Source organism: Micropterus dolomieu, linkage group LG19 (assembly GCF_021292245.1).
Source record: "Micropterus dolomieu isolate WLL.071019.BEF.003 ecotype Adirondacks linkage group LG19, ASM2129224v1, whole genome shotgun sequence".
Classification (NCBI taxonomy): Eukaryota; Metazoa; Chordata; class Actinopteri; order Centrarchiformes; family Centrarchidae; genus Micropterus; species Micropterus dolomieu.
In genome coordinates, this window is record NC_060168.1 from 17403895 (window position 1) to 17417588 (window position 13694).

General features: G+C 38.3%; 1 protein-coding gene across 1 annotated transcript in view; it reads left to right on the forward strand.

The window, feature by feature from the left end:
- Positions 1-4454: 4454 nt before the first annotated feature.
- LOC123957808 (calcium-binding protein 2-like) overlaps positions 4455-13694 on the forward strand; it is a 15193-nt gene continuing 5953 nt past the window's right edge. The window contains exons 1-2 of the mRNA XM_046030876.1: positions 4455-4535; positions 5057-5323. Of these exons, the coding sequence (XP_045886832.1) occupies positions 4455-4535; positions 5057-5323 (348 nt within the window). The remainder of the gene's footprint in view (positions 4536-5056; positions 5324-13694) is intronic.

Genomic DNA, 13694 nt, shown 5'->3' on the forward strand with positions numbered 1-13694 from the left:
CTCGGAACCTGAATGATTTGGAGGCTGTCTGCAGGGAGGAGTGGGCCAACATCCCTGCCGAAATGTGCACAAACCTTGTCACCAACTATAAAAACCGTTTGACATCTGTGCTGGCCAATAATGGCTTTTCTACAAAATATTAACATGCTATTTGTCCAGGGGGTCAAATACTTGTTTTTCCTCATCAGATGGTTATCAATTTTAATGATTTCATATGATGTGATTTTCTGGAATTTTCTTTGGGATTCTGTCTTTCACTGTTAGAATGTACATATGATTAAAATTATAGATCGTTGCATTCTTTGTAAGTGGGCAAACCTGCAAAATCAGCAAGGGGGCAAATACTTATTTCCCCCACTGTATATATATATATATATATATATATATATATATATATATATATATATATATATATATATATATATAAAAATCACAATTCTTCTGTTTATGCACATTTGTTTTATTTTTAACACTTGCTTTGGCAAAGTAAACATCCTATACCAATGAAGCCCTTTGAATTGAACTGAATTGAAACATGTTTGTCTCAAGAAAAACTGGTCTGATGACACTGTGTACTATGACAAAAAAAAGCACCTTTTTCTCAAGATAATCAGTTGATTATCTGTGGCCAGGCTGTGTTGGAGTTTTGTGTTTACCTGTCACGGATACTCACAAAGTCTTCCCTTTTCAGTTAAGTAAGGTTAATGAGTTCCCTTGTGCCAATTGAGCAATGTGGGAATCTGACTACTATTACGAGCAAATAAATAATGAAAATTAGTCTGACCCAAATAAAACGTATATGTTGTCCATGTCAGCTCAATCTGTGCGTCATCTGCCAATACATTAACCATAGGCTGCTGGTCTTAAAACTATACCTGTCAGGGTTATGTCCTGTCCAACCCATCTCTCCTCTAACTGCCCTGATCTGTAATTAGATATTATTGCAGGCCGATCAACATGCAGTAACACAAGCCTTCACTTCTACATTACTGCTCTGCTGCCACTCCCTTTGTCATTCATCCCTGTCTTTGATCAGGTTCACTGAGGGCCAAGGTGAAAGACAAGTCTGAGATGAAAGTAATTCTCCTAAAAGTTTTTTTTTTTGGTCTTTTTACATTTTCTCCATGAAAATGCAGTATTTTATTCCACCCCTCATCTCAACTTGCTCATTCATCCTTCATCTTTCCTCCCTCACATGACTGATTTGTTCCCAAAATACAATACCTATTTTTAACCCTTAGTGCCACTAACTCAGCTTTTCTGTAATGGATCTCTTTTCTGTCTCCACTGAAGAATTTGCCTCTCCCATCCATCAATAATCAACGAGAAAGAGGGGCTGAAAGACGGGGGTTAAAGTGATTAATGGAAACTTCATTAGGAACTGGAGAGAAGTCAAGCTATACATTATACCCGAAGTCTAGAGCATATACGAACACTATCAGGGTCTGTTTCAGTTTGAAAGAGAAATGTTTAATGCGGGTTAACAGGAGATGCAGAGAGAGAAAGCAGGAGAGGCAGAGAAGGAGGGAGATTTCAGGGCAGGCAAAATAGGGGGAAAGTGAGATGCTTTATCAGCTCAAAGCTGCCAAACACCTGCCTTTTCGAGAGGAGTGCAAACAAATTGATGGGATGTGTTATTTATAGAAAGCTGATGCTTTTAGTGGAATTAGTTGCTTTAAACAAAAGCTATGAAGCTATATGGCTGTTAGAGAGCTCAGAAGCACAATAATATGTTTACACGCTTGTGTGAACATTCATGTCTAAAAATAGAGGTCAGCGGTGACATGTTCACCTGCGTGTGCATGTGTGTGTGCTCAGCCATGCTTGCCGGATGAGATTATACATGCAGGACAACAACGAGGTGATGCGTTAGAGCTCAACAAAAGTCTTTAAATCTTTACATAGCTGCTGGGTTCGTTGTACCCCTCTCTCTCTTTCTATCTCTCTCTAGCACTTTGTGAATAGCTGACCTGCGCACCTCCCAAAAGAATCCAATTTGTGTTACAACAAAGGCTCCAGACATGACACGGGGAGGACAGGGGATTGAGGGCGAATAGATTGAGACACACAGGGAAAAGGAGAAGCATTGAGAGCAACAATCATTACTGTTAGAGGCAAATGATGGTGACAACGAAGAGGCGAGGAAGGGAGGGAAAAAAATAAGGAATAAGATGAGTGAAAGAGGCCAGCTGGAGGAGCATAAGCACATTTCATAAAGGACATATATATATGAAGTACTGTGTAAGAGTTTTAGGCAGGTGTGAGAAAATGCTGTAAAGTAAAAATGCTTTCCAAAATAGAGATGTTAATAGATTACATTTATCAAATAACACAATGCAAAGTGAAGAAAAAGCTAAATCAAATCAGTATTTGGTGTGACCACCTTTTGTCTTCAAAACAGAATCAGTTCTTTTAGGTATACTTTTGAAGGAACTTGGCAGGTATGTTGCCAAAACATCCCACAGTTGTTCTGTGGATTTAGGCAGCCTCAGTTGCTTCTCTCTTTTCATGGAATCCCAAACAGGCTTGATGATGTTGAGATCAGGGATCTGTGGAGGCCATAATATCACTTCCAGGACTCTTTGTTTATCTTTACACTGAACATAGTTCTTAATGACTTTTGCTGTATGTTTGGGGTCGTTGTCATGCTGCAAAATAAATTTGGGGCCAACCAGATGCCTCTCTCATGGTATTGCATGATGGAAAAGTATGCCTGTTCTTTTCAGCATTAAGAAAACCATCAGTTCTGACCAAATACCCAACCCATCTGCTGTGGTAGGTTTCTTTGGCCGACCAGTACAGTACTCAACTTTGCCCATTTCTTTGTACTTCTTCAAAAGAACTTGGACAGCACATCTGGAAACCCCTGTCTGCCTTGAAATTTTTTATCTAGGAAAGACCTTGCTGATGCAGTAAAACTACCTTGTGTCTTGTTGCTGTGCTCAGTCTTGTCATGGTGTGTGTGACTTTTGACAGTAAACTGTGTTCAGCAACCTCATCTTGTTAGCTGAGTTTGGCTGTTCCTCACCCAGATGTATTCTTCCTACACAGCTGTTTCAGTTTCAGTTGATGAAACCTGCATATTGAACTGGTGATCATTACCAGGGATGTTTTATAGACACGCCACTCAATCACATCGTCAATACATCTCTATGGGGAAAGCCCATAACAGCAAAGATGGCGGTTATCCCCCCCCCCCAGCTAGAAAGCCAATAGTCTGCTTTTATGAGCCAAAGTGGGAAACATATTTCAGCCAATTGTGTGGTTCTACTGACGTAAGGGTCTGTTATTCCTCTGCTGCACATGCACAGTAGAATAATACCGATCGGGAAAAACGCTTGTTAAATCTTATTTTGGGGCAAAGTCATCAAACCTTTTCAGCGATTATTAGATTTTACTGGTGATTCTATTCATGTAGTTTTTATGTCCCGGTGACCAGTGAAAGTACCGATCTGGCTCTCTCTCCATTCATTCAGACAGGAGCCTGGTCTTGTTAGACCGAAATAGCTGCCTGGAGGCGTTGCCAAGATGGCTGCCGAGCGGTAAGACTTGCCTATAAGGACTTTTTCATTAGCGCCTACAAAATCCCTGACTTTGTGCAAGTGTACCTAGAAGAATTGATGGTGTTATGAAGACAAAGGCTGGTCATACCAAATATTGATTTGATTTTTGATAGCTTTTTCTTCTGTTCACTCACTTTTCATTTTTCTTAATTGATAAACATAGTCTATTAACATGTCTATTTTTGAAAGCATTGTTACTTTACAGCATTTTTTACACATCTACACTAATGATAGGAATGGTAGCTGTGACAAAGCACCCAGGCAACAGGAGGAGTGTTTACCTGTAGTGAAGGGGAAAGGTGGAAGAAGGGGAGGAAGAGAAGGAGAGAGAGAGGTTGATATGTTACAGGTAGATAACGTGAGAGAGGTAAAGTTCAGGAGGTATAGAGTGTCACCTAAAGGACGAAGAGATAGCGAGAAGGGGCAGAGGTGCAGGAATTTAATCCCAGAGCCAAGACAACAGCTGATGATAAAAACCTCCTCACCTGCAGACACCAAGAGAGAGATATGGACGGAAGCATGGTGCAATACTGAGGAAAACAACTGGAGGACATACTCGGGCAGAGAGGAGGAAGTACATTTGAGCTATTATTTATCTATTCATTCTCTATCTGTCTCTTTTTAAACCTGGAATAAGCAAAAGACTTCCACTGTGTCAATAGAGCTGAATTCTTAAGCAGTTTTTGTGGAACACAGAATTTTTTATGACCTTTATTGCTAACTTTGTGGGAAATTTTAGCACATAAAACAAACAAAAAACAAACAATCAAGAGCTACTGCAGAAGAGAGGAGAGCAGGGAAGAGGTAAGAGAGAGGGTGAGGGAGGGGGAGAGCGAGCAAGGGAGAGAGAGAGAGTGTGTGTATGTGTGTGTGTGAGCCTGTGACATCGAGATGTTCATGATCATTCGAGAGCCATCCGCCGGAGGAGGTGCCGGAGCGATGAGTGCGCCACAGCAGAAGACACCAAAACAGGTGTGTGAATATGAGTGTATATAATATGGACTGTATTTATGTAGTTTAATTTTTATGTTATTGTCTCTGTCAAGCTGTCATCTATTTCTAAATACATATCGAGATGCTTTTCTGTGTGCATATATTCATCTATGTACACAAAGACACATTTATATGAATTTAATTTTGCATGAATGGATGATTGTTTAACCCTTGATGTAACTGATCATCATTGCTGTCTAGCGAAAAGCATGTATCTCCATATTTGGCAAATGTTTAAGTTTTCAGATAAACTAAAGAGAAAAGTACAAGTCTTTTGAGCCCAAGAAGATATTTAGGCAAAAAAAAAAACTAAAAAGCATTTAATTATCTGAAGTTTATGAATACAAAGCTTAAAACACTGTTGTATGTTTATCATGAAATGTTAATATGTTGATAACATGATTATAATTACACAGTGCAATTTCATAGGTAAGCATTTATAGTTTATTTATGAAGCACCTTTCAAGATCAGATGTAAAATAGACCCCCCCCCCACTCAGGTACAGGCCGCCATCAAGAAGAAGCTGGAGAAGCAGAAGAGGCGAACCAGTGAGCAGGGAGGGGGTGCTGGAGATGTGCAGAGTGCCACACCTCAGCCTCCTCGCCATCACAAATCCGGTCAGACCCCCCAGACGTCAACAGAGGATGGTGACACGTTGGAGGCGACGCTGAAGGAGATGATGGAGGGGCCGCAGAGGGGAGAGAGGGAGGAAGAGGAGGTGGAGCCCGTTGACCTGCTGCCCATAGTGGACTCTGTGTTTGGACAGGTAGGAACCATCTGCTACAGTTTGTAAGACGTTCACCTGTGTGTGTGTGTGTGTCTTTTACCACTGTGTGTCTGTGTGTGTGTGTATGTGCATGCTTGTGTGTATGTATGTGTCTTTTACCACTTTGTGTGTGTGTGAGTGCGCGCGCGTGTGTGTGCAGTTATCTGCTGTTCTCCGGCTGAAAGAAAGGATGGCCAACTGCTTGAAACCTTAAGCCTCTGATTCAAATTTAAAGCCTGGCTCTGCTCCACTTTTTGTAAAGAGCCGCTCCCACACACCCGAACTCTTTGATCTGTGATGATAAAGGGGCATTTGACACAAATGTTCACCATTTTTGCCTTCTCGTTCAACCCCCAAATCCCTCTGTGTGAAGAGGGCAGCAAAGCACGAGGGGCTAAAGCAAAGGATGGAGATTGTGCGTGTGTGAGAGAGGATTTAAACTCCTTTACTTTGGGAAACATTATGAAAGTGTAATCCGTAACAGATACAGCCATAGTCAGCCAGAGATCTGATGAACACTGTATCTCTGTGGCGGTCGTAAGTATCGTATCACATCCCATCACGCACATGGTAAGCAGTGACGCGCGACATGGCATGGTAGGCCACACCATTACAGCATCTGTTACCTGGAAAGTGGTGTGTGTAAATAAAATCAAAAGAAATTAAAGCCTATACTCGCTTCCTGACTTGTGAATCACTCTGGATGTTTGTTTTTTTTCTGATAAAAAGAAATAGTCCACCTGATAGATCTGCAGTGTGTGATTATGAATGTGCGCTGAGGATAGAAACAGGAGACCAATATAAAAAGAAAAACAAAATGTGATGTCAGCGGTGATGCAAATGAACCAAAATTAGAGCGAACGGCTGAGTGAGTGGGAGAGAGGGTCACTTGAGGACAACGTTGGCAAAGTCTTAAGAGAAGAGATAGTTAATCTTTTCCTCGGGGGTCCCTGAACCTTACAACCGGTGCATTACAGGATGAAACTTGGCGTGCAATAACAGGCAGAGTCACAGAGACCCTCAGCCCCCCCTGAAATCAAGCAGACAGAGCTTGAAGGGGCTTTCACAAACTCATCATTTTTTTAAAGTGATTCATAAAAATAAGCTCAGTTACACACATTGCACACTTTCAGTTTTGGCTTCACCAAAATGCCCAGAACATCTTAAAGGATGATTCTAATCCAGCAGCTATCAGGGAGCAGGTCTACATCTCTGTTTTAAACCTGACTGGCTTAACTGAAGCTGATTTGAATGCTAAATGTTGCCTTTTTAATTATTGTAATAATATTATTATTGTAATTATATGTGGCATTTTGTATTATTCAATATGTTTAGGTTATTTGACTTCTGAATTGCAAATATTTTACACGAGATATATAAGAGATATTGTTTTAATTTATACTGTATTTATGATACTTTGAGTAGGGGAGACCGGGTATGGTTGTAACACTTTTTGCTTCAGCAACTATAACTCACAGAATTTTGTAGCTAGAGTTCTCAAACTTTTATACAAAGTACCCACATTTGTTCACTACAAATGGCACCAATTCAATCCTCTACAAGAATGTAACAGACCTCGTGAGTTGATGTCAAATGCATTGTGTTCCCTTGTTACAACCTGCCCCAATACAGGGATTGGTTGTAACAAATGCTGGGGTAAATTGTAACAATAAGACAAAATTAGCAAAATAGATGCCAGACCATACGCAATACTTCAAAAACAGGTAGTTATATAAAAGAACAATGTTTCTCTCTTGCTGTAACAGACTATCTAATGACTCATGCACATGTATGTGTTCATTTCTTAGGAGGTTTCCTGGAAAATCATTTTTATTTCAAAGTTGTTTTAGAACATAAGCTAGACGTTATTAGTCCCACACCAGAGAAATTCACTTGTTACAGAAGCTCCAATTCGTATTCATTAAAAACAGAATAGAAAAATACAACATATAAGAGAAATAGAAAAATAAGAATAAGAGCTAAATATACACCATTTATATGTGATTGATCAGATCACAGCAGAAGGTAGTGGCACAGTATAGAAATAAATATAATTGCACAGGACAAAAGATATACAGCAGTATAGTTTAGAGATTATTTGGATTATATATGGCTAATTCATAACAGAAGTTATCCCATTGCACTTTTCATATAGAGCAGGCCCAGACCAGTCTCTTTTTTATTTACAGAGACCCAACTATTATGTAATTTGATTCTAATAATGGGAAACGTAAGACAAACTTTAATTTAGAGATTACTTTACTTAGTTGATTTTATAAGTAGTTGTTGAATTTCCTTATGGAATTTCCTTCAGATAACGGCTCCATTTAAGCCCCATTATTCATTTATTGTTGCAAACTTTATTCTCCATGCAGGGCAATTGTCACATTTTTGTGTGTTCAACACAATACAACACGAGGTATATTGGGGAACAGCAGCTATTATTTGATTAATTGTTGATAGTGTGTGTGAAAGTTTGTTAGCTATAATTAGTATCAAATCACATGATTCTTTTAGGAAATTAAGAAATTACATTATTACCCTTAAAAAAAAAGCGTTTTCACAAACCCACACAATCCAAGGTTTTCTCTCATTCCTCTCTGCAGTGGTGGAAAGTTACTAAGTATGTTTCCTCAAGTACTGTGCTTAAGTACAATTTGATATACTTGTACTGACTGTACTTGAGTATTTCTGTTTTATGCTGCTTTATACATTTCACAGGGAAGTGTTGTACTTTTGACAACTTCACACTTTACTTTCTAGATTCATATTTTAAATCTAAAACGTATGTTCAACATATAAAATATGATACATTTTATTGATTAAAATTCCCAATATTATGTAAAGTAGCTAAATTGCAGTCAACCTTGAGCAACTACAACATTCAAATGCTTTTTACACATTTATGCATCGGTATTAAGAACATGAAATATATAATAATATAACACAAGACAGTATATATATATATTTTTATTACAATACTTGTGTATTTTTATCTGTGTCATTTTATCTTTGTGTGTGACTTGTGATGGAGTATTTTTACATCCCTATTTTTAAACAATCTCCCCTCCTTCCACCCTTTCAACCATCTATTCTGTGTCATCAAGTCTTTCTCTGAATGACAGCAGTCGTTACTGGACACCAGTTGATCTATATCTGACACCAGATCAGTACATGATATGTCTCACTCACACACACTCACACAAACACATACTCACATACACACATACACCCACGTTCAGGGGTACAAGAGTCCAAAACAAAGAACAGAGTCACATTACCTGAGTACAACCCATCTCTCTCTCTCTCTCTCTCTCTCTCTCTCTCTCCCTCTCTCTCTCTCTCACACAAACACACACACACACACACACACACACACACACACACACACACACACGGACGGATGAACAGCATCTCATTTGCATGATTAATTGAAACCACCAGTAAGGGAGAATCAGCCTGGTAATTAATCAGGCTTAACGGTATTGGTTGTGTTATTGGTTATTCATGCATGGTGTCAGTTTTGTCATCGAGGTGTATCATGAAGGAACTCACTGAGAGACGTAGTTAACATGGTTGGTAAATTTTTGCTGTAGAGAGTTGATTTTTCAATTGAATTCCCTCTAACAGAAGGTTTGTGGGTTGTTAATATAATATGTTTTGTTTGTATTTTGGACTGAAACTGACTCAGAAGTTAAAAGATATTGGTCATTGACGTTCAGTGTTTAAAGATGAGGCGATGGGGTATTCACATGTGAGTAAGACAATGCATTAAGTATTTAGGTGCCACTCAAAAATAAAGTTTCTAATTTTCATCTTCCCACCCCTCAAATGTGTTAATAATGTGACAAAAACTAAGTTGACAAAATTTGAATGTTTTCTAATATTTTTTACTGGTAGCTCAACACTGACAGTTGTTTTACAATATTCAACAATTTCCTTTATTTCCTTTTTCCTTTCAATTAACTTTAATATCACAAGTTAGAATAATGTAAAACTCCTCAAAAAGAAGACACATAGCTGCTAACAGTTACTTCACAAGTTAATAATAAACACTTAAGTATTCATAAGTGTCCAGAGAATGACTGTATTGCAGCTTAAAAAACAGTTAGTTTTGTTGTAGGCTAGCTCTCCAGCTCACAGAGTAGCTGCAGATTTCTATGAAGTGGACGAAACACATGCACATGTAAACCAGATAGACTTTCAGATAGACCTTAATTATGGAAGTGTTGAAGTGGCATGAGTGGGCGACTTTGACTCAGGGTAGAACGGTCGTCCCCTTAAAGGAAGGTTGGGAACCCGAAATTGCTCCTGGTGGCTGTGCCATCAGTCTGTGAATGAGTTTCTGTTTCTGATGAGCAGTTGGGTCTCTGCTCATAGGTGGGTGAATGTGATGTAGTGTAAAGCACTTTGAGTGGTCGAAAAGGCTAGAAAGGTGCTATACAAATACATTTGACTTGTTTGTCTCTATGAGTTAGCCCTGTGATGAACGGGCAACCTGTCCAGGGTTCACCAATGACAGCTGGGATTGGCTCCAGCCCCTTCGCGACCCTGCACAGAGTTAATTATACTACTGACTACGGGAAACTAAAAGGGACAAGAGTTTGCAGTCAGGGCCCCGAGGCTCTGGAACAGCCTGCCCGAGGAAATCCGGTCGGCTGAGTCAGTGAAATCTTATTAGTCCCTTCTTAAAACATACTTTTATAGGAGAGCCTTTCCCAATCTTATTTAACTTTATTTTATTCTATTTTACTTATTTTATATTTATCTTAAACGTGTATTTTGGTCTTTTCAATGTTATCTTGCTTGTATTGCTGTCTTTGCACTTGTTGAAGCACTTTGTAACTTGTTTTTGAATAGTGCTCTACAAATTATTTATTTATTATAGATTATTATTATTACGGCTGCAATAGTGCTAACCCAAAAATATTATACCAAATAAACCAAATAATAACACAAATCAGAATATGAAAAAGAACAGTTAAATGATATAAAAAAATATAACAATACTGACTCAAGGATTAATTTACTTTGGTAGAGAAATTTTGAATTAAATAACATTTTATCGCAATGAAAGTAAATATAAAAACAATGAGCCTATTGAGCTACCAGTAAATATTAATATAATAATCTCACAGTTACTATGCATCATACAAGGAACAGAATGAGGGGGTGGGACATGGAACATGGAAAATGTTGAAAAAAGAAATTGGCCATTACATTGAGTGGCACCCTATTAAGTATATCCTAATTATAAAACAGGAGCGTAGATGTAAATTAGTTAATTGTTCCTCAAAGTTAGTAGATAAAACATGTCCCCACTACAAAATTGCAGGCGAGGTCACAAATGTGTTGTGAAAAATGTGTTACTTTATACTTCAGATGTTACATTTTTAATTCTGATGTGGGGACCTCCATTACATAAGACGGTATTTCTGTGTCACACACGATAAATAAATTACACATGCACAGCAGACTTAAATCTTACGCTACAGGTGAAAATGTGATGTTTGTATGGAAAATATTCACCTATATCAATGTTATGTGAACCAACTCTTGCTGTGAATTTGCATTTAAGTTTTAAAAATTATACTTTTCTGGGGAGTTTTCAAGGTGCTGGCAAACAATAACAAAGTATAAAGACAATATCATATTTTTGATGCTAAAATGTGACCAGGGTCTGTTTGCATACTTTATTTCTGCTTCTTTTATCCTTTACATGTGCCCAGTTGGTTACATCAAATCAAAATCTAATGGACAGTTAAGGCAAAACTCTCAGAGACTCTCAGAAAACTGGCTTAGTGGCAAAATAGATTACAGTAGGCCGGGAGCAAATGTCATTTTGATCTCAGACAAGAGGATTAGATGATTTGAAAGATACTGTAGGTATTATTTTATATTAGTTATTACACCCACTGACAGCACCCATATATGTCTGCAAGTTGATCAGATCAGCCACAATTAGAGTTTGAACAGTCTGTTTCAGAGTAAAGTCTCATTTACAGTGGTTGCTCTTAAGCTGCACATCATTGGGTGATAGCTCAATTATTCTGCTAAAAATAGAGGTTGTATCGTAACTGTCTGAAGTCTTCTCTATCAGATAGTATCAGATAGTTATTAAAGTGCCCTCTAGTGGTGACAGGTGATCATTGCAACAATTGACCTCTTCTCAGGACTGTGCTGACGGCTCACTCATTCTCCTCTCATCAGCCAGAATAAGTGTGAGCGTGCAGGGCTTTTATTCACAACAATAAAAACATGTCAATTAGGAGATCTTTAAAAGTGGCTATAATTTATATGTTTATAATAACAGTGTATTAAATGACAGTCAGAGAGTGACAGACAGTGAATATTGGACAATAAACAACTCTATGAAATGAATGATAATGTTGCTCCCTAACTAAAAGATGTCTAAACAGGCTATAAATCTGATCAGTGGACTTTTAAATACAGGCTGTGTAGTAAAGTTACTTTTCCCTGTCCGCATTTCACCAATTAGCACTTGAGCACCCATGTTCCTCATGACCACACGTGCTTTTATCATTTATTTAGGTGAACACATTAAACCAAAAACAATAACACTGTCCAGCAAATGTAAATTTTACTTGTCTTTACTTTATTGTATCCTTACTGTGTACACTGTAGTATATACTGTGCAAGAGTGTGTTTTGGAGAAAGAACATTTGAAGCTAAAATTGAAGATCTGATGAGTAAAATTACACACACTTGTACATGCACACACACACACACACGCACACACACAAGCTGTGCTCTCCATATGGATGCACTGTAGTAAGCAGGATGCCAAATCTGCTTTTAAGAGAGAGATTTGTTGACAGATGCTTTGTACAAGCTCAGTTGACCACTAAGCTCTGCACTAAAAACTTGTAATTGGAATGTATAATGTCATCATTTTTGACTACTTAGCCAAACCAGAGGTTACGTTCAGCGAGAGCTCAGACCACCTCAGCCTTGGAGTCTTGTCACATTCTGCCAAGTGTAACCTGAGATGACACAAGTGAATAATACTTAGGGTCTCATAAGCCATCATTAAGCGTCACGGCTCAGCTGTGCTAGTTTAATTAATTTAAGTTAAGCACGATTTAAAACACTTACAAATCACAGCTCAGAGGAAAATTCTGTATCTCCAAACATTTTCAGGAAACTAACTTGTTTTTATGTTTATGTTGTGTTTTACAGTTACCTAGTTGATTTTAGAGCATGTGAGCTCCCAATAGATCATAATAATAATAATTGTAACCAGATTTTTTCTACTTTTACTTTTCCAAATTCTTTTGCATCATATTTACTGATGTTCTTGAGCATCTACTTGGATTTTTACAGGGGCTGTGATTTATATCGCTGCTTTTCGTAATTATTTTAGATATTTTTTACAATGTTTGTTTCTGTTTCCGCTGTATTTTTGTACCAGTTTCATACTGTACATATACCTTTTTGTTGTCCAATCTAATGTTAAGCAAAGAAAAGACAACATCTAGTCATTTAAGTGGCAGTAGATAAACAGGAAATCTTGTTTTAGATCATATGATAGCTGTTTTGTTTTGATATATTCATTTTCTCTAAAAGGTAAAAGTTGCTGAAAGAAAATAATTTTTACAGTTAACAACAATTGCTTGAGTTCTGGTTCAGTTTTAACTCACACTGAAATATATAGCCTATATTTTCATGTCAATTTTGGATTTAGTCAAAGTTAAGGATATAGCACTCAAGTTGAGGTCAGTTTATCCCTCTTTTAGTTTCTTCTTTTCCATCTCTCTACTGTGTCCCTTCCTCTTTTTTCACCCAATCTTCCTCTTTAATCTCAAATGGAAAGGATTAATGCCTCTCTGTTTGTGTCCTCTTAATTCTCCCTCTAAAACTCTTCAGGCTGTCGATGAAGTCACTTGAATGCTGGTGCAACATGTGAATGAGAGAGCAAGGGAGAGGGAGGAGAGAGAGTGACTGTAAAAAGGAAAGAGGAGGAAAGGGAGTGAGAGAGGGGGATTAAAAACGTTGATCAGTGTGATGAGAAAGAGACAGTGATGCTGATTCTGCTGCAGAGACTGGGCTGCTTTCAGTAGAGTTAGGTTGGGTTAGTTTGGTTTTTGTGCTGCTTTGTTTGATGACCTCGCTTGACTTTGTACTACATAGAGATGGGTGGAGTCACTCATTGTTGCTCATGCATGGATTAGAGCTGGCATCTGATGTGATGAACGATAATCAGCATGGGACAATCAGAGAGGTTTTTCTTACACTTCTGAGCTTGAGCCTGAACTGGACCTCTGAGAAGTCCGAAGAGAGGAGAAGGCGAAGACGACATATAAGATCAGAAAGAAGTGTCTGAGAGGGGGGGGGGGGGGGGGGAATTTTT